Source organism: Arabidopsis lyrata (genome assembly GCF_000004255.2).
Source record: "Arabidopsis lyrata subsp. lyrata unplaced genomic scaffold ARALYscaffold_1, whole genome shotgun sequence".
NCBI lineage: Eukaryota > Viridiplantae > Streptophyta > Magnoliopsida > Brassicales > Brassicaceae > Arabidopsis > Arabidopsis lyrata.
This window is the reverse complement of record NW_003302555.1, coordinates 16,995,743-17,021,533: the sequence shown is the minus strand read 5'-3', so window position 1 is coordinate 17,021,533 and position 25,791 is coordinate 16,995,743. Positions and strand designations below refer to the sequence as shown.

General features: G+C 41.7%; 3 protein-coding genes and 1 pseudogene across 4 annotated transcripts in view; 3 read left to right on the top strand and 1 right to left on the bottom strand.

Moving 5' to 3' along the window:
- The first annotated feature begins 3,248 nt into the window (after positions 1 to 3,248).
- On the top strand, positions 3,249 to 4,214 carry LOC9329920. The gene has a single exon (XM_002893813.2). The coding sequence runs from the start codon at positions 3,530 to 3,532 to the stop codon at positions 4,049 to 4,051; it is 522 nt and encodes a 173-aa protein (XP_002893859.2). The 5' UTR covers positions 3,249 to 3,529; the 3' UTR covers positions 4,052 to 4,214.
- A 13,054-nt stretch (positions 4,215 to 17,268) lies between these two features.
- On the top strand, positions 17,269 to 18,935 carry LOC9327226 (annotated as a pseudogene).
- Positions 18,936 to 19,160: 225 nt separating this feature from the next.
- On the bottom strand, positions 19,161 to 21,543 carry LOC9327225 (2-oxoglutarate-Fe(II) type oxidoreductase). Of its 2 annotated transcripts, none has more exons than XM_021013146.1 (11): positions 21,344 to 21,543; positions 21,054 to 21,249; positions 20,875 to 20,973; positions 20,740 to 20,791; positions 20,490 to 20,611; positions 20,303 to 20,400; positions 20,157 to 20,215; positions 19,998 to 20,054; positions 19,866 to 19,911; positions 19,588 to 19,667; positions 19,161 to 19,503 (listed from the first exon to the last, which is right to left on the bottom strand). In XM_021013146.1, exons 1-11 carry the CDS (start codon positions 21,443 to 21,445, stop codon positions 19,416 to 19,418), a joined length of 999 nt encoding a protein of 332 aa, XP_020868805.1. In that variant the 5' UTR covers positions 21,446 to 21,543; the 3' UTR covers positions 19,161 to 19,415. The 2 variants fall into 2 exon arrangements, with proteins under 2 accessions (XP_020868805.1, XP_020868804.1); XM_021013145.1 differs by having other exon boundaries at positions 20,875 to 20,976; positions 21,344 to 21,537.
- A 2,887-nt stretch (positions 21,544 to 24,430) lies between these two features.
- LOC110224963 overlaps positions 24,431 to 25,791 on the top strand; it is a 6,959-nt gene continuing 5,598 nt past the window's right edge. The window contains exons 1-2 of the mRNA XM_021013136.1: positions 24,431 to 24,616; positions 24,714 to 24,882. The gene's annotated coding sequence lies outside the window, so the exon portion shown is untranslated. The remainder of the gene's footprint in view (positions 24,617 to 24,713; positions 24,883 to 25,791) is intronic.

Sequence of the window (25,791 nt, the reverse complement as noted above, 5' to 3'; positions counted from 1 at the left end):
TGGCTTTGGCCATAGTGGAATATCTTCAAGAAACTTCCTTAGCCATTCGGCTTCTTCTGCAGCACTATCTAGCGCGATAAATTCCGATTCTATTGTAGAACGTGCTATACACGTTTGTTTAGATGATTTCCAAGACACATCACCACCACCAAGTGTAAACACATAACCACTTGTGGATTTACTTTACTATCCGTACTTTCAGAGATCCAATTGGCATCACTATATCCTTCTAACACCGGAGGAAATTTAGTGTAATATAGACCATAATCAATTGTATGCTTTAAGTATCTCAATACTCTAACCAAAGCATTCCAATGTTCTCTATTTGGATTACTTGAATATCGACTTAATCGATTCAATGAGTAAGCCAAGTCTGGTCTTGTACAATTTGTAATGTACATGATACTCCCAAGAATTTGTGTGTATTCCAATTGAGACACACTTTCTCCTTCATTCTTTGAAAGCTTACACGTCGAATCAAACGGAGTAACTACCTGTCTATCATCAAAGTGACCAAACTTGTTTAGAACTTTCTCCACATAATGAGATTGAGTAAGTGAATACCCATTTGGCTCTCGTCTAACTCTAATTCCAAGAATTACATCAGCCAATCCCATGTCTTTCATTTCGAAATTGTCACTCAACATCTTCTTTGTGGTATTGAGAATGTCTTTACTTGTTCCCATTATCAACATATCATCCACATATAGACATATAATAATCATATCCTTCTTAGTTTCCTTAATGTAGACACACTTGTCACATTCATTTATTTTAAAACCATACGACCTCATTGTATTATCAAACTTCTCATGCCATTGTTTTGGCGCTTGCTTAAGTCCATACAAAGACTTTTTAAGCTTACAAACTTTCTTCTCTTTCCCTTCGACTATAAAGCCTTCGGGTTGTTCCATATATATTTCTTCATCTAGTTCACCATTTAGGAATGCTGTTTTAACATCCATTTGATGAATTTCTAGATTATATATGAGCAAAATTGCAATTAAGAATCTAATCGAAGTGATTCTAGTCACCTGAGAATAAGTATCAAAGAAATCAAGACCTTATTTTTGACGAAATCCTTTAGCCACTAGTCTTGCTTTATATTTCTCAATTGTACCATCCGGTCTCAACTTCTTTGTGAATATCCATTTATGTCCAATTAGTTGATTTACAATTAGTTTATTACCAGGTGGTAAATCAACCAATTCCCATGAATGATTACTCAAAATGGATTCAACTTCACTTTGAATAGCCTCTTTCTAATAAGATGCTTCCAATGATTCCATTGAAGCCTTATATGTTTGAGGTTAGTATTCACTCAAATACGTCATAAAGTCCGTGCCAAAATCTTTAGCAACTCTTGCTCTTTTACTTCTTCTTGGTTCATATTCTTCTTCATGAATACGTACACGATCATTGTCCTCACGTACCCGTTTGGTACATGGTTTTCTAGGCTCTTTGTATGGAAATACATCTTCAAAAAACTCAGCCTCATTTGATTCAATGATCGTGTTTACCTTTACCTTAGCATTATCAGATTTATGAACTAAAAATCTATAAGCTGCATTATTCTCTGCAGGACCGATGTAAACGCAATCCATCATTTTTGGTCCTATAATAGTTCTTTTTGGTAAAGGTACTTGAACCTTAGCAAGACAACTCCACACTTTCATATATTTATATGAAGGAGTCTTATCTTTCCACATCTCATATGGAGTTCTATCACACTTCTTATGAAGAATCTTATTCAAGATTGAATTAGCCGTGGGAATAACTTCACCCCATAGGTTAAGTGGTGCCCCCGAATCGTTTAACATGGAAAATTCATCATCTCTTTAAGCATTCTATTTTTCCTTTCGGCAACTCCATTTTGCATCAGAGTATAAGGTGCTGTAGTTTGATGAATGATTCCATGTGTAGAACAAAAATCAGAAAATTCATTGATTTGTATTCTCCACCACGATCTGATCGGAGAATCTTTATTCTCTTATCTAATTGATTTTCATCTTCAGCTTTGAATTTCTTAAACATATTCAAAGCCTCATCTTTAGTATTAATCAAATAGATTTGGCAAAACTTACTGTAATCATTAATGAAAGAAATATAATAATTCTTTCCTCCGCGACTTGGAGTTGATTGAAAATCACACAAGTCACTATATATTAAAACAAGTAATGCGTTTGACTTTTCCACAGATTTGTGAGAGTGCAGTGAATATTTTGATTCTATACAAACTTCACATTTGCTTCTTTTATGACTCTTAAGATTAACAATCCTAAATTCATCATTCTGTACAAAAAATGATAATTGACATGTCTCATTCTTGCATGCCATAAGTCGTTCATGAGTGAATCTTAAGAGGTTCCACACGTGCTATTTAAATTTCAAGAGGTTTAAAGATGGTTGCACACGTGCTAGAAAAGTGACAAGTCCATGTAGTTTCGGGCATACATTTTTTGAATCAAAAAATCTTAGCCATGATTCTGCTACACAAACATCTTCAAGTTTATCTTGAGGATCTACGTCTCGACGACCGATTTAAATGAAAATCTTAAATTAAAAAAAAATAGACAATTTTTAGAACAATGTCCAAAAACAATATTATTTAGAGATTTAAAATAAGAAAATTACGCTTTGAAAAAACTCAGAAAAAGTAAATTTTATATTAGGACTTGAATTCGATACAAAGTCCGAATATTTGTGCATATACAATATATTCAAGCTGAACAAATAACGATTTAAATAACAAATAAAAATGTTGATTTTCTAATTATTAAATAGAAACACCTACGTTTGTTTAGATATTAAAAAAAAAAACTTATAAAAGTTTAAGGATCATTTTGTAAAAAAAAAACAGAAAATTACTTCTTCTTAATAGTTTTCTTTTAAATATAATAAAATATTATTCATATCATTTTTCTCCCCAAATGATGTATCAATTAAAAATTATTTCCCTCATTTTTTAATATTTTCCTTTCAAAATGAAAAACCATTCCTCAGCATTGTCTCCTGTGTACTGTATTAATAATTTAATACACCTCTTTAGATCGATACAACATGTCATCGTGATTAAAGCTTTAACCAAAAAAAAACATATATTTTGGCTTTTTATGTATGTTTGTGAATGTAATAACGTCAGAATAAAATAATAGAAATTCTATATACGTACAAACCAAAAGAACTAAAAGTTATATATATATATATATATATATATATATTTATTGATATGTAAATATTTTATGTATTGAGTGTGTAATTACACAATATTTGGGACTTTCTGCGCCTACCAGACTTGGAATTTTCTAGTCATTTCAACTGACCTGTTGCACTCAATCACAGCCGTTACTTAATCTCTTCCACACATCCTAACCGTTGATTCTCCTTTTGCCCGACCTACACGACCTGTCAACTAAAAAATCTTACAAAAGGCCCATCTTCAAACTTTCCCGGAAAATCCCTAGAAACCTCCAATGAACCATCCACGACCAAATCATTCTCTCTATTAAAAATTATATAAGCATTTTTGATGTCTCTTCTTACCACTCAAATAGATGAAGAGATGGCGAGCTTAAGCACGAGCTTGCTCGGAATAAGACGAGGGTCAAGTAACAAGAATAAGGCAGAAGATAAGACCAAAAACGCAGTGTTTTGCAAGAAGCATCCAAAGCATAGACAATCACCTGGTGTTTGTTCTCTTTGTCTTAACGAGAGGCTCTCTCTTTTTATCAAAGCAGCTTCTTCACGTAGACCAAGATCTCGTCAAATCTTGTGTTCTTCTTCCTCAACTACTTCCTCTCTTTCTTCTTACGGTTCTTCTTCTGTGTCTTCTTGTCCTTCTCCTCTTGTTGAACGCCGAAGATACTTGGTAGTGTCCGGAGGCAGCGGTAGAGGAGAGAAAGTGATTTCGTGGATGACGAAAAGCCGATCTGTAGCTTATAAAGTGGATGATGAGAAAAGAAAGAAGAAGAAGAAGAAGACAAAGACGAAAAGTGGTTTCTTTTTTGGTTTTGTAATGGGCTCAAGAAGGGACGATAAGAGAGTGTTGTAGATTCGTTAGATTAGATTGTTCTTGATTGTGTATTTTATGATGCGTTCTTGATTCTTTCATTTTGGATTGATTGCTACATATAGATGACTAGATCAGTTTGGAATTTTGGGTACGTGAAAGTGAGAGAGATTCTCTTTTAACAACGATATATGAGAAAGAGAAAGCAAAAAAAAAAAATTTAACGAGGCGGTTGCAAAGTTATTTTTATACGAATTATTGTGATTTGTGATTGATTCCATGAGCTTGCAGTTTAGTGGTAACATAAAATGTGCTTATCAAGAGATTGAGAACATGTTTTTCGTTGTTGATTTTATTGACCAAAAAAATAAAATGTTTTCGTTGATGATTTCAGTTGACCCCCACAAAAAAAAGTTGTCGTTGTTGTTATTAATGTTTGCACACTTAACTTAGGCTTTTCTTTGATAAAATTCGTGAGAACATAAAAATCATATAACTAAACTTTGTATTAAGAAACTCTTCTCCAATTTGATTTAAAAAATCTTTTTCTAATTAATACTATTTTTCTCATCCCGATCTACAAAGAATGCATAACGCAAACCCTACAATCATATTTTTTTAGATAACCATGGTCGGGCCAAGATAGCAATGTTTTCAGTTCTTATAGATTCACTTATATTTTTTACTTTTAAGTAATGGTTATATCTTTAAAACCACCAAAACTAGATGTTATATAAGTACAAATATACACATTTTTAAGTAAAGTTATTTGAAAATTTATATAACAAATATGTAAGGGGCACTTGTTGGGGTCGGATTCCATCCTTTAGCGCCGAGCCAGACTTAGAACACTTCGGGAGTCTTTCAGCGATCACCTCGGGGCATCGCATCATTCACCTCGGGATATCCATCTAATCGATTTAGTATACCCGAGCCCATCGCCTCGAGGATACTTTAACAAGACGTTTCAAGCACCCGAGCCCATCGCCTCGGGCATACCTTTAACAAGTAGTTTCAAGCACCCGAGCCCTTCGCCTCGGGGATACTTGAACAAGACGTCTCAAGCACCCGAGCCCAATTGCCTCGGGGATACTTGAACAAGACGTCTCAAGCACCCGAGCCCAATTGCCTCGGGAGTTTCTGAGCCCATCGCCTCGGGGACACCCGAACAAGCCATCCTAGAGTGCCCGAGCCAGTCCTTCCTGTGTACCCGAGCCGATTGCACAAGTTTCTCCGAGGTGAAGTCTTCATCATCGCCCGAGGTAAAGACTTGGTAAATATTCGCTTTCAAAGTACCATTTCCAAGCAAGGTATCATTTCCGAACAAGAAGGATCATTTCCGATATACCCGGAAATGATAAGAGAGAATCTAGAAGGATCGACTCAAAATCAGGAAATCTCCCAAAGACTCCGAAAAATAAGGAAACTATCCTAATCCGCGATATTCTGAGCCGACTTCAAGATAAATGGAAATCTTCCGAGAATATCGCTGGAGAGGCGGTTTATCACCCCTATATAAAGAGACTCAAGGCTCAAGCAAAGGCAAGCAATATCGCTCTAGAATTTACACTACGCAAAGCTCTCACAGCACAAACATCTTTTTCCTTTTACGATCAAACTCTTGTACGATCAAAGTCATCTTTTTCTTAATAATATCAAGAACACCATCTTTGGTTACAATCGTTTCTGTTGTTCTTTGAGAATTCACGATTATCGTATCCCTAAAATAAAACCCTAGACAAATCTTGATTGTGTTAGTTTCGACTTCCACAGTTTGGCGCCGTCTGTGGGGATTACTTTAGAATTCTCTTACCTTAAGAACGCAAGACTCGAATACCAGAGAGGATGGTGAACGAAGATGATCGTCAGGCACCACCAGCCGGAGGAGGGAACCCTAACCCTCCGAACCCTCCTTCTAGCACCACTCAAGCCGATCCGACGATCATAGCAACTCTAGCCGAACTAAAAGATCTAATGGTTAAATTCCAGAAGAAAGCTGACGACCAAGAGAAAGCCAACAAAACCTTGGCGCAGCGAGTCGACGAAATCGCAACACGCGGGCAACAAAAAACCACACGTTTCCAGACTCGGCCGCCACGAGCTCGGAGGGACTTGCCTGGCATCAACCCAACGAGACTCACGTTCGCGACACCAACCGGCAACACCAGAGTCGCAACCCGAGCCGACCCTGCCAGACACGAAAACCGAGATGATCCCACCGAGCCGGACGCAGTGGACTTGACGGACGAGCCAGATGATCTGCAAGATGAGCGTACCCGAGCCGGAGCTAACTCCGCCGAGCGAACAGATCTCACTAACGATGAAGAAACTGAGGAAAACATAAGATGGGCCGAAGAATCCGAAAGAGAAGACGAGCTAAGCAAAATCCGAGCCTCCCTAGCCAAGGCGGAAGCTGATATGAAGCTCGTCAAAACCCAGATACATAGCGTTTCATCCTCCGCACCGAACATCGACCGAATTTTGGAAGAATCTCGGAATACGCCTTTCACCAAAAGAATTTCCGAAACGACGATGTCCAATCTGGGAAAATTCAAAATCAACTCTTACAACGGATCAACCGATCCAAAGTGCCACATTAAATCGTTCGTGATATCTGTGGCCCGAGCCAGGTTCAAACCCGGGGAAAAGGATGCAGGTCTGTGCCTACTGTTCGTGGAACACCTCAAAGGACCCGCATTAGAATGGTTTTCAAGAAACTCGATTGATAGTTTCGACGAGCTGTCGACATTGTTCCTCAAACAATACTCCGTGCTCATCGACCCCGGAACTTCCGACGCGGATCTGTGGTCTTTGTCTCAACAGCCCACCGAGCCATTAAGGGATTTCCTCAAGACCTTCAAATCGACGCTAGCCAAGGTCGAAGGAATTACAGATGTAGCAGCTCTCTCGGCTTTGAAGAAAGCTCTCTGGTACAAGTCAGAATTCAGGAAAGAGTTGAACCTGTCTAAACCAACAACAATTCGCGACGCGCTGCATCGAGCCTCGGATTTCGTCGCCCACGAAGAAGAAATGGCGCTACTAGCAAAGAGGCACGAGCCAACAAAACCGGCGCCCCGAACCGAGAAAACCGAGAAAGCCCAAGCGACACCTCCGGTCCAGAAGAAAACGCGTGAGAGCGGTACGTATACGCATCACAAAGGGCGCAATTTCTCAGGATACCATAGCTACCAGATTGACACGCCCCGAGGCCGTGGCCGCGGCAGAGGCCGAGGCCGTGGGCGAGGAAGAGAGTCCTTCACCTGGACAAGGGATCAGCCACCGAGCAATGATCAAGAATATTGCGAACACCACAAAATTTTCGGCCATCATACCTCGAGATGCCAAAGCCTCGGAGCCAAGTTAGCAACCAAATTCCTAGCTGGAGAGCTCGGGACAAACGTTACTCTTAAGGACCTCGAGCCAGAACCGGAGCCCGAGCAGACCAACCCAGGAAGAGACCCCGAACCAAGGAACCAGGAGTCTCAGAAAAGAACCCGGGGGTCGGAAGACAAAGACCGAGATGGTACGCGGCAGAAGGTTCTTACCATAATGGGTGGATCGCCATACTCTCCTGACACCGTAGCGGCAATCAAAGCTTATCAACGCCGAGCCGAGACGCCTAGCAACTGGACAAGACGCTTCGATCGACCTAACGACGTGATCACATTCGAAGAGAGCGAGACAAACGGGCTCGACATGCCTCATAACGATCCAATCGTCGTCACATTAGCGATAGGAGACCATGATATTTACCGAGTATTAATTGACACCGGCAGCACCATTGACGTAATCTTTCGCGAAACGCTCCAACGAATGAACATCGACATGTCACAGGTGATTCCGACCCCGAGGCCTGTCCTCGGATTCTCAGGGGAAACTTTGATGACGCTTGGAACCATCCAACTACCAGTCCGAGCCGGCGGGGTAACAAAGATAGTCAACTTCTCAGTCACCTACCATCTACAATGTCATAATGGGAACTCCGTGGTTAAACCTAATGCGAGCTGTCGCATCAACATATCATCTGTGTGTCAAATTCCCGACCCCCAATGGCGTGAAAACGATCTGGGGCAGTCAGAAAAATTCTCGGATGTGTTTCATGGCAGCACACAAACTCCGAAACCCTGTCACTGAAGCGAAGGCTGAAACGGATCACAAGAAATCAAAACTTGGCCGGAGTGAAGAGAAGGCTATATCTAAACAGTTATAGCAATTACAGATCGAGGAGGTGCGCGAGGAGAAGAACCCTACCTCGGATCCTGTAATCTCCATTAGCCTCGACGACGAACGGCCTGAACGATGCGTGGAAATTGGCAGCGACTTAACCGAAGAACTCAAGACAGAGCTCATCTCATTCCTCAAAGAGAACATCGACACCTTTGCCTGGTCGGCTGAAGATCTACCTGGGGTAAGCATCGACGTAATCTGCCACGAGCTGAATGTTGACCCATCTTTCAAGCCCATCAAGCAGAAGCGAAGAAAATTGGGTCGGGATCGCGCAGATGCAGTGAACGCCGAAGTAGAAAAGCTCCTGAAGATCGGCTCGATCTCTGAAGCAAGATATCCGGACTGGTTAGCAAATCCTGTCGTGGTTAAAAAGAAGAACGGCAAGTGGAGAGTCTGCGTCGATTTCACCGATCTGAACAAAGCTTGCCCTAAAGACAGTTTTCCGCTCCCACATATCGATCGTTTAGTGGAAGCAACCGCGGGAAATAAGTTGCTATCATTCATGGATGCTTTCGCAGGATACAATCAGATTCTCATGCACCCCGACGATCGCGAGAAGACAGCATTCATCACAGACCGAGGTATCTACTGTTACAAAGTCATGCCCTTCGGACTCAAGAACGCTGGCGCAACGTATCAACGGCTCGTCAACAGGATGTTCTCCGAACAGCTCGGGAAGACGATGGAAGTTTATATCGACGACATGTTAGTCAAATCCCTTGAAGAAAGCGATCACATAGCCCATCTACGCGACTGTTTTCGCCAGCTCAACAAGCACAACATGAAGCTCAATCCGGCAAAATGTCGTTTCGCGGTAAAATCGGGAGAATTCTTGGGATATCTCGTAACTCACCGAGGCATCGAAGCAAACCCGAAGCAAATCGATGCTCTACTGAACATGCCCTCACCACAGAACAAGCGTGAAGTCCAACGTCTCACCGGGAGAGTCGCAGCCTTGAACCGATTCATCTCACGGTCCACAGACAAATGCCTGGCTTTCTACGATACTCTGCGCGGGAACAAGAAATTCGAATGGACCGATCGCTGCGAAGAAGCTTTCCAGGAACTGAAGAAGTATTTGGCTAATCCACCGGTGTTAGCGAAACCAGTCCTGGGCGAGCCGTTATTCCTGTACATCGCAGTCTCTGATACGGCAATAAGTGGAGTCATAGTCAGGGAAGACAGAGGGGAGCATAAGCCGATATTTTATGTCTCGCAAACTTTCACCGACGCGGAAACACGCTACCCGCAAACTGAAAAGCTCGCCCTCGCCGTAGTAATGTCAGCTCGGAAGCTACGGCCGTATTTCCAGTCTCACTCAATTGTCGTCATGGCGCCCGTATCACTCCGAACCATCTTGCACAGTCCAAGCCAATCAGGACGCCTAGCTAAGTGGGCGGTAGAACTCAGCGAGTATGACATCGAATACAGGAACAAAACATGCGCGAAATCTCAAGTCCTGGCCGATTTTATCATCGAGCTGCCAACGGAGAACGCCCGAGAAGAGTCACCCAACGCTGTTTGGATCCTCCACGCCGACGGCTCATCCTCAAAACAAGGTTCTGGCGTCGGAATTCGCCTCGCGTCACCAGAGGGTGAAATCCTTGAACAATCCTTTCGGCTAAATTTCGACGCGACTAACAACGTGGCTGAGTACGAAGCGCTGATAGCAGGACTTAAGCTGGCTCGGGGACTTAAGATCAACAAGCTGCGAGCCTTTTGCGACTCCCAGCTCGTGGCTAATCAATTCAATGGAGAATACGCGGCTCGCGACGAACGAATGGAAGCATATCTTGCTCTCACACAAGACTTGGCGAAACAGTTCGGAGAGTTTGAGTTAACCAGAATCCCACGAGGTGAGAACACATCGGCCGATGCCTTAGCGGCTCTAGCTTCAACCTCCGACCCAAATCTGAAGAGGATCATACCGGTTGAGTTCATCGAAAAGCCGAGCATTGAAGATAATAGCAAGGATCAAGTTCTAACAGCTCGGGAGACAGAAGAACCGGAAGAAATGGACATCGAACAGCTAGACCAGCAAACTACGGACGCAACCGAGCCCGAATACGGAAGCGACGCCAAATGGATCGGAGCCATCCGAAGCTACATCGCCGATGGAGAAGTTCCTACTGAAAAATGGGCAGCTCGAAAGCTTAAGGCCAAAGCGGCTCGGTATACTCTTTAAATGGCGATTTTCTGGCCCCCTCCTTATCTGTGTCGAAGGAAATGAAGCTCGGAGAGTCATGGAAGAAGTACACGGCGGATCTTGTGGAAACCATTCTGGCGGAAGAGCCCTGGCTATAAAGATCAAACGCCACGAATATTTTTGGCCGACGATGGTCAAAAACTGCGAGAAGTTTTCTCAACGATGTGATAAATGCCAAAGGCACGCACCAACCATTCATCAACCCGCCGAGCTCCTCTCTTCCATCACTTCGCCTTATCCATTCATGCGATGGTCCATGGACATCATCGGACCTCTACACAACTCCAAGCAGAAGAAACTTGTCCTCGTACTAACAGACTACTTCTCCAAATGGATAGAGGCGGACTCCTACGCCAGCATCAAAGACGCGCAGGTCGAGAACTTCGTCTGGAAGAACATCATATGCCGCCATGGGATACCTTACGAGATCGTCACAGACAACGGATCACAGTTTATTTCGGCTCGGTTCGAAGGATTCTGCGAGAAATGGGGAATTCGCCTCAGCAAGTCTACGCCTCGGTACCCTCAGGGAAATGGACAGGCCGAGGCGGCAAACAAGACGATTCTCGACGGAATAAAAAAGCGCCTCGACGCGAAGAAAGGCCGCTGGGCCGACGAATTGGAAGGAGTATTATGGTCGCACAGAACCACCCCGCGGCGGGCCACGGGAGAAACACCTTTCGCCCTTGTCTACGGCACGGAGTGTGTGATTCCCACCGAAGCCGAGATCCCGGGACTGAGAAGACGTTTTCTCCCCGAGCAGGAAAATTCCAACACTCAGATGATGCTGGACGAGCTGGACTTAATTGACGAGAGAAGAGATTCAGCTTTGATCCGTATGCAGAACTATCAGAATGCAACGGCTCGGTACTACAATTCTCACGTGAAGCATCGCCGCTTCCACGAAGGAGAGCTCGTACTACGCAAAGTTTTCCAGAATACCGCCGAGCAGAACGCATGTAAGCTCGGTACGAATTGGGAGGGACCGTACACGATCGCAAAGGTAATCCGTCCCGGCGTCTACGAACTCATCAACATGAACGGCAAAGCGGTACCTAGATCCTGGAACGCAATGCATCTAAGGAAATATTACCGCTAAAAACCTAAGGTACGCATGTACTTGAACTACGGGGTGGCTTGATCCCTGAAAAGGGTACGTAGGCAGCTCGTCCTCGGACGAGTTCAGCTACCCCCCCTAATTAAAAAAGGGGGGAGTGGGTCCGTATACTTATATACTCCCACAAAATTTTTCAAATTCTCTAAGTTTTTACCCTTCGGGTTATCAATCTTATCCACCTCGGAGATTTTAACGGTCATCTTATCGACCTATAAAGCTAAAAGTTCGTTTGGACGATGGCCACGTCCTCGGACAGAAAAAGCTCTTTTCACCGCCTCGGTTACAGCGCGCTATATAAACAGTCGAGACGATTCGGTCGGAGATATCCTGCCATAAAGAAATTGTCTTCAGAAAACCCAGTTGACTTCGACACTGGTACCCCAGTTCGCTTCTAAGCACTGGCTTCGACTATATCAGCTTCGACTATATCAGCTCGGGTCGCAACCGATAAAGATTAGTCCTACTTAACCAAAACCCAGTTATCCTAACACTGGTGCACGATTCATTTCACTTTCGGCTCGAAAGTTAAGACGTTTGGATTTAACTTCTCAACGAGCAATTCTTAAACCCGGTTAACTTAACACCGGTGCATGATTCTTTTCGCTCTCGGCTCGAAAGATAAATCCAGATATTTGACATTAGTTTTGGGATAAAGCCGTCCAGGCATGTCTTACAAAAAAGAGAATAAAAAGACATCTCGGGATCAGATCGAATCTTGGTTAACCGGCGAAACTTGAGCTACCTCGGTACCTCGGTTCGAACCCGACTGGTCGGCAACGCCTATCGCAGCCGCGGCACCCTCGATCGAACGATTCCCGAAGCTATCGTCGACAGAGTCCGGGGAAACCGGAGGAAGCTTCAAGTCCTCTCGCAGCTCGGTCCCGAGACGGACGTACTCATCCTCGGCGTCTCCATATTCAGTCGTCCATTGAAGGACCTCGGCCTTCTCATCCTCCACCTTTTTCCCTTCCTCCAACTCGGCTATCAGCTCGGCATTGGCCCGCGCTTGCACCAAGTACATATAGCGCGTAGACACCTTCCCGTACTGGTCCATCTTCGCCTCGATAGCCTTGAACTTCTCGGCAAACTCCCTTTTGGCTGCCCTCCGCTCTCTGATAATCTCCTTCTCCCGGAGAGCCTTCTCTTCGGTAAATAACCGATGAAGGCGTGCAATCTCGGCCTCGAGCTTTCTCTGAGTTCGCAGGCTATCCTCCGAAGCCTTCAACCGCTCCACCTTCTCGGCCTTGGCCGATGCCTCGGCCTCTTGTTTAGCCGCAATCGCCTCAGAAATCCTAGCCTCTACTTCGGCTCGAGAGATCTCCGACTTTTCACGAGCAAGCTCGGATTTCCGAGCTCCAGAATCGTAGGCTCGAACCATGGAATTCATCGAGTTGAAGGCCTGCAATAGAACGAGAATCGTCAGCAAACACGTATGGAAACGATAGAAAAATACGCAAGGAACGAATCTATACCTTCAGAAATCCAGCAGCGGTCTCACGGTAGTTTTGTGCCTCTAGCAAGGCCTCGGGAGCGGAAAGCGGCGGACCCGAACAAGAAGCGATAAGATTAGCCGAAGCTATCTTATCCTTGTAGATGGGAACCTCACTACGGCTCCTCTTCTCCCTTCTGCGTCCTCCCGAGCTATCACCTCGGGGCCTCTTCCCTTTCGCTTTAGCCTTCGCCTCGGCACCCAGAGCTACAATCGCCAAAGCCCCTACTGCGGCGGGAACTCCCACATCCGACCGAACATCACCAGAGGCCTCGGGCCTGGACAAATCTGCAGCGACCCGAACCTCCTCAGTCGCCTCGGCACCATCGGCAACCTGCGGATCAATGTTAACCTCAGGCGGAGTTGACGGTCCGAAAGTCGCCTCGGAAACCCTTTTTTTCCTCGGCCGCCTTTCTTTCGGCAGCTTTCTTCGCCCTCAAAGATTGCGCAGCTCCTTGCATTTCAATGAGGTGATCTAGACGGTGGTCGGATGATTCTGAAGAAGACTGGCAGGGAGCTCCGTGCAACAAACGCAAGGCTCTCTCAATCCTTTCCTGAGAGAAGTGCTTCGTCCAATCGCACTTCCGAGCTATTAGTTCGTCGTGGAGGTCTAGAAAGCCTTCGGGAACGTCTTCGAGAAATGACGGGTTCCGATCTGCATAGACAAGAAAGCACTCAGTGAAAAGTTTAAAGCAAAACAAAACGGCAAATACGGCTTCGGGCGTAGTACCAATTTTTCTCCATTTTCCAACAACTCTCCCTAAGTAGTCCTCGTGGACACTATACTCATTCAAGGCTACGAAGAAGAAATGGTCGGTGTATTTCTCATCCTTGCTCGGAAAACCACCGATAACCCTCCTATTTGGCCTCGGAGATATGTAAAATCTCTCAACAGGGCCTGGTATGCGCCGGATCTCTAGGAGATTCCTTAAGTGGCTAAGGTCGACAAGGTTAACCGTCTCAATACTCCGGACTAGAATCCCTATAAGATGGCGCAAGCCTCGGGTTGTAATCTGAGACAAAGCGATCTTGTACGACCATAGGAACGCTAAAATCGGCCTCGGGATCGGAAGCCAAAGGTAGCAATGGTAGAAGAACCCCTCGTAGAGGGTGAAAAACCCCTCGGGCGGATCATCTGCTCGCTCGTTCGGAGTTGGAAGTCTTAGCTCAATTCCCTCGCTAAAACCGAACCGGGCCTTGAGATCCCGAAGGGAGTCCTCCGTGCATAAGGTAGAACCCGGGGGATCGGGTTTCCTAGCTTTCTTGGCTCGTTTTCTCTTCTGTTGACCCTTGGCCGCTTGGACTTTAGCTTGGAGCAACCTAGCCGCCTCGTCAGAATCGTAGTGAACCTCCTCGGCCTTAATAGGAAGTAGAGGCGCCTCGGGGGCATTTCGCCAGCACGAGACTCCAGCTTCACCAGCTGCCGGTGGATGGATCCTCCTTCTACTCAAAATCGCCTCGGGATCATCAGGCAAATCCTGATCCCGAGCCATGTTTGCAATCGCGTCTTCCCGAACGATGAAACGGCTCGGGTCTTCTTCCCGTGAAGCCGACTCTGCATCACTACCACGGTACAACACGATCTGATGGTCCGTGGTATCCGCCTCGGGGTCGCTCGAGGAACTCCAGACCATCTTTCTCTTGTAGACAGGGAGATGAGTGTCACCTCGGGGCGAATCGCTGGAATCAGATAGAGACATTTTCTGGCCTCGGGAGATTGAAGAAGTTGATCGGAGGAACAAAGCTCGACAGATCGGAGAAATCAACCTAGATCTAATGACGGTGGCGCTACGACGGAAGTATAACGGAAAAAGTAGAGAAAATGCAAGAACTCAAGATCAGAGAAAGAAGAGAACGAACCTTGAAAATTTTCCTTTGCAGTTGCGAAATGAGAGAATGAGTCGGAGACTTAACATTTATAGGGACTTAAGGCGCGTCGGGTACGAACGAGCCAAATAAAAAACATCGCGTCCGCGTCTAAGGCGCGTCGGGCACGCACAAATCAAATAAGATACTTCGCATCCGCACGAATCTCGGGAATCAGCGAAAGGACCTTTCCGCTTCTCGAGAAGGAATCCCAACCGTCACACGCCAAGAGAAGATGAAACGACAGAGGAATTCAAATCGCCAAAAACTTTAAAGGGACCGAACTGTTCAAAGTAAACGGCTCGGCCTAATTGTCATGAAGCTCGTCACGCTTGGTTCTCCAAACTAACGAGCTGGGGGGCTAACTGTTGGGGTCGGATTCCATCCTTTAGCGCCGAGCCAGACTTAGAACACTTCGGGAGTCTTTCAGCGATCACCTCGGGGCATCGCATCATTCACCTCGGGATATCCATCTAATCGATTTAGTATACCCGAGCCCATCGCCTCGAGGATACTTTAACAAGACGTTTCAAGCACCCGAGCCCATCGCCTCGGGCATACCTTTAACAAGTAGTTTCAAGCACCCGAGCCCTTTGCCTCGGGGATACTTGAACAAGACGTCTCAAGCACCCGAGCCCAATTGCCTCGGGGATACTTGAACAAGACGTCTCAAGCACCCGAGCCCAATTGCCTCGGGAGTTTCTGAGCCCATCGCCTCGGGGACACCCGAACAAGCCATCCTAGAGTGCCCGAGCCAGTCCTTCCTGTGTACCCGAGCCGATTGCACAAGTTTCTCCGAGGTGAAGTCTTCATCATCGCCCGAGGTAAAGACTTGGTAAATATTCGCTTTCAAAGTACCATTTCCAAGCAAGGTATCATTTCCGAACAAGAAGGATCATTTCCGATATACCCGGAAATGATAAGAGAGAATCTAGAAGGATCGACTCAAAATCAGGAAATCTCCCAAAGACTCCGAAAAATAAGGAAACTATCCTAATCCGCGATATTCTGAGCCGACTTCAAGATAAATGGAAATCTTCCGAGAATATCGCTGGAGAGGCGGTTTATCACCCCTATATAAAGAGACTCAAGGCTCAAGCAAAGGCAAGCAATATCGCTCTAGAATTTACACTACGCAAAGCTCTCACAGCACAAACATCTTTTTCCTTTTACGATCAAACTCTTGTACGATCAAAGTCATCTTTTTCTTAATAATATCAAGAACACCATCTTTGGTTACAATCGTTTCTGTTGTTCTTTGAGAATTCACGATTATCGTATCCCTAAAATAAAACCCTAGACAAATCTTGATTGCGTTAGTTTCGACTTCCACAGCACTGAATATTTTTCTTGGATTGGGACTGACCATGTAGACAACTTGTCGAAGAAGAATAAATAACTCCCATATTTACACAAAACGCAAGTCCATGAATCTTGGAACTGTAAATTATAAACATATAAATCATTCAGATGTCGTAATGTAAAATTTAGATAGCAACTATCTTCGTCAACAAAAGAAACTACTTTTAGATGTTCACATGTAGTAAGGCTAATAAATATATGTAGAGCTTTACGCATGTTTATTTTTGAGAGCGAGACTTTTCAAATGATCTTTAACACTTTTGTAGCTCCCACATTTACCTGGAAATTCTCTAGAATTCGTTTTCTTTTGAATCCCTTACTTTTTACGCTTTTCCAAACAGTTGACCGACCAGATATCTCTCGTTTTTGAGTATCTTGCTTTTTTCCTTTTGTTCCTTTTAGAAATTGAGCATCTAACTATTTTTTTAAAAACAACAACATTTAGTCACATAATAGCTATATGGACTTTACGTGACTATATTTTGCAAACATCACGAGCCCTCTGTTTTGCACCGCCAATGACCGATCGGCTCACGCGGTTCAAACGGAGAGGTGGAATATTACCATAGATACTATCGCCACGAATGAGCCAAAGAGATCATGGACCATTAATGTCGACTAACCTTTTATCTTTTTAGACGGTTTTACCTTTTCGATTCATCGAAAAATATGCAACTTCTCGGTGAGTTTAACATACCAAGATCATCAAAGAAATGTAGAGCTGAAACATAAAATCATTTTAAGATCACAACAATCTCTAGAATATAGTGTGGATCGGACTGTGTGGTGTTTCATACCGTGACACCTTGAATCGACCGAGCAACGCTGTAGCGAGTCCACGCAACGTTTGAGAGTGCATACAATTTATTTAATAGAATATGCAAACTTTTGCTATGAAATCTGTGTTGAGATAAGCTTGAATAAATTAAAGCTTGAGGGTTAGTTAACTTGAGTTATAAGATAACTAACAAAAGAGATATCTAAGAGTTATAAGAGTTTTGGAAATTATCCAAAAGTATTTAGGAGATATCTATATATATGAGTTGCCAAAGTGTGGTAAACCATATGAGTTTGTGAGATTGAGATTGTGAAGTTTAGGTTTGAGAGAGAAAGTCTTTATTCATAATCTTTGTTCTTGTGATTGAGTCAATAATCTGAAATATCAAACTGTATGCACTCTCAGATTTCATAGTGCAGCCGTAATGATGGCTCCGGTTAGACCAGGCGTCCAAATCTCAAACAATAGTCGTCAACCTTACGCGGTGTCGAAACTGGCTGGTCACCAAACCTCCGCCAAATCTTGGGGAATCGGACGTGCCATTTCACGTATCCCTCGTGTTTCAGGTGGTGGTACATACCGTGCTGGTCAAGCAGCTTATGGAAACATGTGTCGTGGTGGTCGAATGTTTGCTCCGACTAAAATCTGGCGACGGTTACATTGCCGTGTTAATGTCAATATAAAGAGACACGCCATGGTTTCCGCAATCGCTGCTACCGCAGTTCCGTCTCTAGTAATGGCTCGTGGTCACAAGATTGAGAATGTTCCAGAGTTCCCGCTTGTAGTTGGTGATTCGATTGAATCCGTTGAGGAAACTTCTGAGGCTGTTAATGTTTTGAAGCGGATCGGTGCTTTCGCTGACGTAGAGAAGGCGAAAGATAGTGTTTGAGTTCGTTCTGGTAAAGGTAAAATGAGGAATCGTCGTTACATTTTTAGGAAAGGTCCATTGATTGTTTATGGAACTAAAGGATCGTTAGTGGAAGCTTTTAGGAACATTACAGGGATTGATATATGTAATGTAGAGAGATTGAGTCTATTGAAGTTAGCTCCTGGTGGTCATCTTGGTAGGTTTGTGATTTGGACTAAGTCTGCATTTGAGAAGCTTGAGTCTATTTACGGCTCGTTTGAGAAGTTATCAAGGATATGTTTTGCTGCGGCCGAAGATGTTGAATGCTGATCTTGCTAGGATTATAAACTCTGATGAGGTTTAGAGTGTGGTGAAGCCAATGAAGAAGGATGTGAAAAGAGGTGTGATTATGAAGAATCCTTTGAAGAATTTGAATGTGATGGTTAAGCTTAGTCATTACGCTAAGACCGCGAAGATGATGTCTTTGTTGGCTGAAGCTCAGAGAGTGAAAGCTAAGAAATAGAAGCTTGAGAAGAAGAGGAAACCCATTCCTAAGGTATTATTATGCTCTGCCTGATTTCGATATGCACCTCTATATTCATTTTTTTTTGGCACAAATGCACCTCTATATTCATATAATCATATGATTAAGCTTTTTCTCTTCTTATCTTGTGTGGTGTTTACAGGAGGAAGCAATGAAGATGGGAGCAGCAGGGAAGTCATGGTACAAGACCATGATCTCTGATCTCTGACAGTGACTACACCGAGTTTGACAACTTCTCTAAGTGGCTCGGTTTGAGTCAATGATTCTCTCGACTGTTGTATCTTTAGAGTACCTCTTAATCTACAGAAACAGTACTTTTGTTTATCTTATTTGTTACCATTAGTGTATAATGTCTTTCGACATTAGCAAACAAAGTTATAAAAGTTTTGTTTGTAATGGCCTTTGTCTTTTAATTACCTTAATTATTTAATATGTAGATCGCTATACTTCTTCATGTGAGAATTAAAATCACAACTAAGATTTCAATTCATTGCTGATGGAAAAACATTTTCCAATTGCCAAATGATCATTGCAAGAATGCCTACTTCAAAAGGACTTGTTGTCTTGTGGTATGTTACAAAGATTGGTAAGGAAAATGTTTGCTTGTATAGGAAATTTGTTTATCACTTCTGGTGAATTCTTTTACGCATTTTGGGCTAATGACCTCCACCAACGTGATGTGGCTGAATTTACATTTGATTAACATCTCAAAAACTCGTTAGGCAACATGTATAGCTTGTATAGATTCTAAATGTTACAGAGACTGTCAATTCGTACAGATTCATATATTGAAACAAGACATAAGCATGTGTATCCCTCCCAATAAGTAAGGGAGGGTGTGCCGTAAATTTCACTTACCTTACAATATCTTTTAGGACTTTACTTCGAGCTTACCCCTAGAGTACGTAACAGCGAACTTATATAAACTTACTTTTGTAGACTCCTTCCTAGTGTTGATCAAAAAGAGCATTCATGTTTGTTGGTGGTAGATGCTTAACTTCGCATGTGTTTCCTCGTAACGCTGGGTGAGGTATGTCGAGCATTTGATCGGTGGATATCTATACATGCATAAAAAAATCATAAACATTAGAAAAGCGTTTACCACTTAAAAGGTCTCGGTATAACACAAGGTAAAGTCTTACTTAGGAAGGTCGCTTTCCGACTTGCAGGTTGGGAGACACTCCACGAGACAGTCATGATTTGGTTCCACGAAGAATGGAATCTGCATAAAGAAAATATTAATTAGATGCAACGTCAATGTTATGTATATCTTGCTAGATCGGATTCTGAACATGTCAAACACAATGTAACTGTTGAGAATATTATAAGCGAGCATTGAGTATATGGCTAAAAACATCTCCCTTATAACCCTACAAGATTGTATAGATAAGACACATATGGGCTTTAGTAAGGGCCTTACGGAATATCGTTCCTGACCGTTCCCAAGAACCCGATGCAACGTAGATCTGTAAGGTCATATGTACGTGAGAAAAATGTCAGCTAGAAAAAACTTGCTTCCAAATCAAAATCACTTGTTAGTTAGAAATATTACTTGAAAAAGCCATTACTCCAACGTTCCAGCATATCGCCAAGATTCACGATAAATGCTCTGTAGACAGAAAATAAATATGGATCAGATGCTAGTCAGCATATAATTCAAGGTTTAATAGATGATGGACCAATGAACAATAAGAAAGGTTGTTCATTATACCCTTTAATCGGCGGTACATATTCCCACTTCTGAGGCGTCGCGTTCTTATCTTTGCATATCTGCCATCAAGATTTATCAAAATTTCACATAACTAACCGGTCATTTCAAAAGGTATGTGAATAAGCAAAATCTGTGCAGCTTAAAACCTGGAGTCCCATTACACCATCGGTGGCTAACAGAGTCATCATTCCGAAATCTGAATGTGCTCCACATGCATATATTCCTTTTGAGGGATCAGAAATCCCTAAAGTACAACAAAAGAAACCAATGGGATGAACATACAAAGCTTAAGAACTTATAATGCTCTATGATTTTCACAAGACAATAAATTACCTTGATAGCGCAACAATCGCATAGTTGCAATAGGCTTTCCAAGCATCTCTGTCCTATCAAAGTATTTCACATCCAAGTCAAGTGCTAACGCCAATAGTTTTCCAATAGCCATAGAAACTCTCCTGACCATACCAAAACGTTTTATCATATAGAAGGCCAAACTTTTGGTGAAATGATTTGTTCCTATAAATAATATATTCAACTAAACAAGCGAATTCCAGGACAAGGGCAAGCCAAAGATGAGACTTACAATGCTTCTTGATGATATTTCTCCATTGTTTCTCGCCAACCAGGTAAAACATCTAACCAAAAACATCGAGGTTTATTCAAAGAAAGTGCTATTAACAAAATCAACACACACACCAAAAACAAAAAAAACACTAACCAGCATCAGGCCAAGGGTTAGGGCCATAAAATGGTTTATCCCAATGAGGATCATCTTTTGGAACTTCAATTCCAATGTAATAACCTTCTTTGTGATCCCCTAAAAACCCCCAAAAAAATATTAATTCAACATCAAACAATGAAAAACACCTTTGAAATTAAGCAAGAGGTGACACAAACCATTGACTTGATTCTTGGGATCTAATTTTTCATCAAGAACAGGTGTATAGCCTCTATGCTTTTCGTTTCTCAACACTTTCATCTTCTCCTCTAAAGGAAGAGCAAAAAATTTCTTGCTCTGCTCGAAAACATCTTCCATGAACTCTTCGTTTATCCCATGATTGATCACATAGAAAAATCCACAATCCAAAGATGCCTAAAGCCATAATTACCCATATCATGGAATCAATTTGATATAATGATCATAATTCATAACATGCAAAATCTAAAAACTGAGATTGGAGATAAACCTGTTTAAGGGAAGCAACTGAATGATAAAGATCATCGTTAGCTAGATCGATACAATTAAGAGATGAAACTTTCATGGTCGAGTCCTTCGTGTGATTCTCCATCTCAATCTCTTTTTCTCTGTCTGTTTTTTTTTTTTTTTTTTTTCTCTACTAACAAAAAAGGAATTGCAGCCGTCCCGACATTTCAGCTAGCTTGTTGTCAGAAAGCTAATGTGGTCAACAGCATAATAATTAGTAGGCCTGTAAACGGAGCGGATATCTGGTTTTTTAAAATATCCGTATCCGTATCCGTATCCGTATTATCTACCAATTTAGTATCCGTATCCGGATCCGGAAATTCCGGATATCTGGTATCCAGATATTCGTTAAAAATCCGTATATCCGTGGAAATCCGCGAATATCTGGAAATAGTGTTTTAAAATTCTAAGTTCATTAATATCTTACATAAAAAAATTCATAAAACAACTATAAGTTGATTATATATACGAAACATTACAAAAACAAAGAATTTATTAAAGTAGCAAAAAGTTTAAAAGATTCAAGTGATGCTTTTAAAAAAAGAAAAGACATTAATCAACATTTTAAATTCTTCTTAGAAATTTTATTTTATTTTTTGTCATATGATTTATTTATTAACATTGAAAATAAAATAAAAACAATTAAAAAAAGTTGGGCTTACAAGATTTTTTGGACTTTAACACTTGAAAAATGAAGTCATAAGGCTTTTAAATTATATATATATATATATATTTTTTTTGCCGGATATCCGTTATCCGGCCCAAATTTTTGGATTATCCGTATCCGGAATATCCATAATTTTACTATCCGTATTCGTATCCGTTTTGCCGGATATCCGTTTTTTCGGATCAAAAACTGGATACGAATACATATATTCGCAGATAACGGATATAAATCTCAGGCCTAATAATTAGTATCTAAATATGCCACTTTATGCATAGTTAATAGGGAAAAATGTCATTAAAACATGACTTTATCAAAAGTTTTGAAAAAATCATCAACTTTTGCTTATGGTGAATTAAATTGCTAATTTTATTTGAATTTTTTATTAATCGTTAATTTTTGTTGATTTTGTTAAATAAGATACTTCGTTAAGTCAACTAACGAGGGTTAATGTTGACCTAACAACTTTCGTTAAACTATAACACGACCTCGTTTTGCTTTAGTTTTAGTGTTTAAAAATTAAAAACACAACTCCAAGAATTGAACCAGCCACCTCAATGGTGTAACAAATGCTATTTAAACCACTAAGCTAAAGCATTTATGGAGAAGATAAACACTAAGAACATGCACAGTGGGATAAACTTGAGTATATATGTTAGAATATTTTTAATGTTATAATAAAAAAAAGAGAAAAGAGGGAGAAAGATAAAGAGATAGAGAGAGATAGAGAGAATAGAAAGGAGAGTGAGACATGTGGCACTTACACCCGATTGTAAGTCTACACCCATCTTCTTTCTCTTTCATCACTATTCGATTATTTTTGTTTTTTTTAATCATAACACCCGAACAAAAGTTGCGCCTCTGTGTATGGCCTAAGAATACTATCTACCATCATAATATATGCTGAATTTTATATGTGAAAAGAGATTTTTGTATTTTTCAATAAAGTGTAAAATTTGACGTTTGAATCCAATGTTTAGTCTAAAACCAGTTTCAGCGAAGACCTTTTTTTCAACCTAGTTCCCCTTTCTCTCTCGAGAATCAGCCGCCGGAAGGGAAAAAAAAAATTGTCGATCTGAGGCTGAATCAGGGTGGCTTATCTAGCACCGGATTCAGCCTCCATGTCTCTGTTTTAGTTTCTTTATTTATTAATTTTTTTCGATTTGTTTCTTTGGTGACCTTCTTCGTGAAGTGATGATGGTGAAGTAACATCGAAGTTCTTGTGCTTGTGTTTCCGGCCGAGTTACGAAGGTGGTGCTGGTTTGGTTAGTGGCCTATATTGGCGGTGGTGTTCTGATTTGTTTGAGTTTGGAGTTCAGATCTGTTTTTGATGCCTCAATTTCTTGCCGAGATCTTCTGGTTTGCTGCTCCATTTCATCTTCTTCATCGGGTTTTTAGAGTTGTCTCTTTAGTCTTGTTTGTAGAGCTTTTAGCTTGCGTCTGAGGAATCTCTTGGGTTATTTCGAGTTTCACTATTGGGTTTGTGGAAGCGGTCGTAGCGGCAAGTAATGGGTTTGTGGTTTCAGTGAAGATGTTTGTAATTCCGGTTCTGGTTGATCTACGGTGTGGCTCGAATAATAAGGTATCTTCATTGCTTGATCCTACGCACGTTCTGTTCTTGTTCATGTGCATTTCATCGTTATGATGCCGTCTGTGTTGTTTGGTTGTGATTGCGTTTTATCCGCCAGCCTTTGCCTTTCCTCTCTCCCATGGTCTACTCGCCCCGCCTTTAATTCCCTTATGGATCGTTAATTCCCTTTCTTTGCATAGGCTCCGTTTTATTTGAAGATATGTTTGTCTACAAGCACTACAAGAATATTGACTTTTAATAGCATTATAAGATAGCGTTTGTGAGCATAATGCTATCGTTACTTAACGAGAGATTTTAAGATAGCGTTTGTGAATAAGTATATGCTATCATATACAAAACGTTTTAAAAATCCAATTTTCGCATAACGTTTCAATAGCATAAACATTTCTTAACGTTATAATAGGCTAAAATTTTTGCCGCTGACACTTAGAAAATTTTGGGCTAAAAATTTGTTTGCCTCCAAACCAAAATCCCCAATTCACACTTAGAAAACCTAAAACCCTTTTTGCCTCCATTTTGCTCGACATTCACATCGAAACAAATCTCAGTCTCTGTCTGAAGCTCTCACACACAAATCTCTATCTCATTAGTTCGTCTTCTTCTCATTCTATCGATTTCATTCTCGATTCTTTGTGTATCTCAGTCTCGCGAAGGAACACAGCAAATCTATCTAGCTCGAACCCACAAATCTCTCTCGAACCCACAAATCTTCAGTATCTCAAACCCAGAAATCTTTAGTCTCTAGAACCCAGAAAACCTAAATCCAGCTTCCCCTTTAACTCGATTTTCACTTTCCAATTCTTGGAAACAAAATCCCTACTGAATCGAGTTTATGCAAAGGTAAAATCGGGTCTTTCTTTTTAACAATAAACCAGATACAGCTTTTATGTTTGATTTTTAGTAATTTAGGGTTCTAGCTTGCATGTTGTTTTGATGTGTTTCGATTGGGTTTACTATTTTGCAGGAAGGTTTTGTTTAATTCAAGTTCTTCTAGTGTCAAGGTATGATGTCTTCTATGTGTTTCTCCTTTGAATAGGTCTTTATCTTAAATGTTTCATTCAGATTTCTCGATTTATACTGTTGTGTTTCCTTCTGTAGCTCAAGTTAAGCAAAAGAGAATAACATCTAGCAGGTACCTCACTCACACTTGATTCTTTAGCAGTTCTCTACTGTTGTTGTGGCTTACTTCTACTATTCCTAATAACCTTGTATGCACATTTGGTCGGAGCTACTTTAACATGGATAAAGCTTGGGTCTGGTTACCAAGGTATTCACCTAAAAGTTATTACACATCTTCTTTGATTTCATTTAATGATTAGGGGACTGTGAGTTTTCTAATAACATTGTTTGTTACTTACAGGAATTGTGTTGAGTATGAGGAAGGAGCAACTAAGTTTGTGTTTGATTCATCAAAAAGATTAGGTAATGTATCACATATGTGGTGTCCCTGCCTTGATTGCCGCAATGTTGTTCATCAGTCAACCCAGACAGTCTTTGATCATCTGGTGATTAGAGGGATGGATGAGAAGTACAAAAAGAACAACTGTTGGAGTAAACACGGTGATATATGGGATGCTAACAGAACAGATGTTTATACTTCTGAAAATGAGGCTTATGATTTGATTAGGACAGCTTTTATAGAAACTGAAGGCAAGCAACCATCTCAGAATCAGAATGCAGACGAGTTTGATGATATTGATAATCAAGTAGAAGATGAGTTTAGGAAGAAGTTAGAGGATGCAGAAACTCCATTGTACCAGAATTGTTTGAGCTACACAAAGGTTTCTGCAATCATGGGACTTTACCGGATAAAGGTCAAGAGTGGTATGTCAGAAAACTTTTTTGATCAGCTTCTAACCCTAGTTCATGACATGTTACCTGAAGACAATGTGCTGCCTAAGTCTACAGATGAGATGAAGAGATTTTTGAAGATGTTTGGTTTTGGTTATGATTCTATTCATGCCTGCAAGAATGATTGCATCCTTTATCGCAATGAGTATGAGGATTTGGTGACCTGCCCAAGATGTAGTGAATCAAGATGGGAAAAGACAAGCACACTGGTCGAGGATAAGAAAGGGATTCCAGCAAAAGTGCTAAGGTATTTTCCTATAAAAGACAGATTTAGGAGGATGTTTAGGTCACCAAGGTTGGCTGAGGCTTTGTGTTGGCACTCCAA

Excerpts from the sequence above, each read along its gene's own strand:
- LOC9329920 (XM_002893813.2), top strand. The coding sequence starts at position 3,530 with ATGTCTCTTCTTACCACTCAAATAGATGAAGAGATGGCGAGCTTAAGC.
- LOC9327225 (XM_021013145.1), bottom strand. The coding sequence starts at position 21,445 with ATGGAGAATCACACGAAGGACTCGACCATGAAAGTTTCATCTCTTAAT. Across the intron at positions 20,401-20,489 it reads GCGATTGTTGCGCTATCAAG|GGATTTCTGATCCCTCAAAA; the intron begins GTAATTTATTGT and ends GTTGTACTTTAG. Across the intron at positions 19,668-19,865 it reads ACGGTCAGGAACGATATTCC|ATTCCATTCTTCGTGGAACC; the intron begins GTAAGGCCCTTA and ends TTCTTTATGCAG.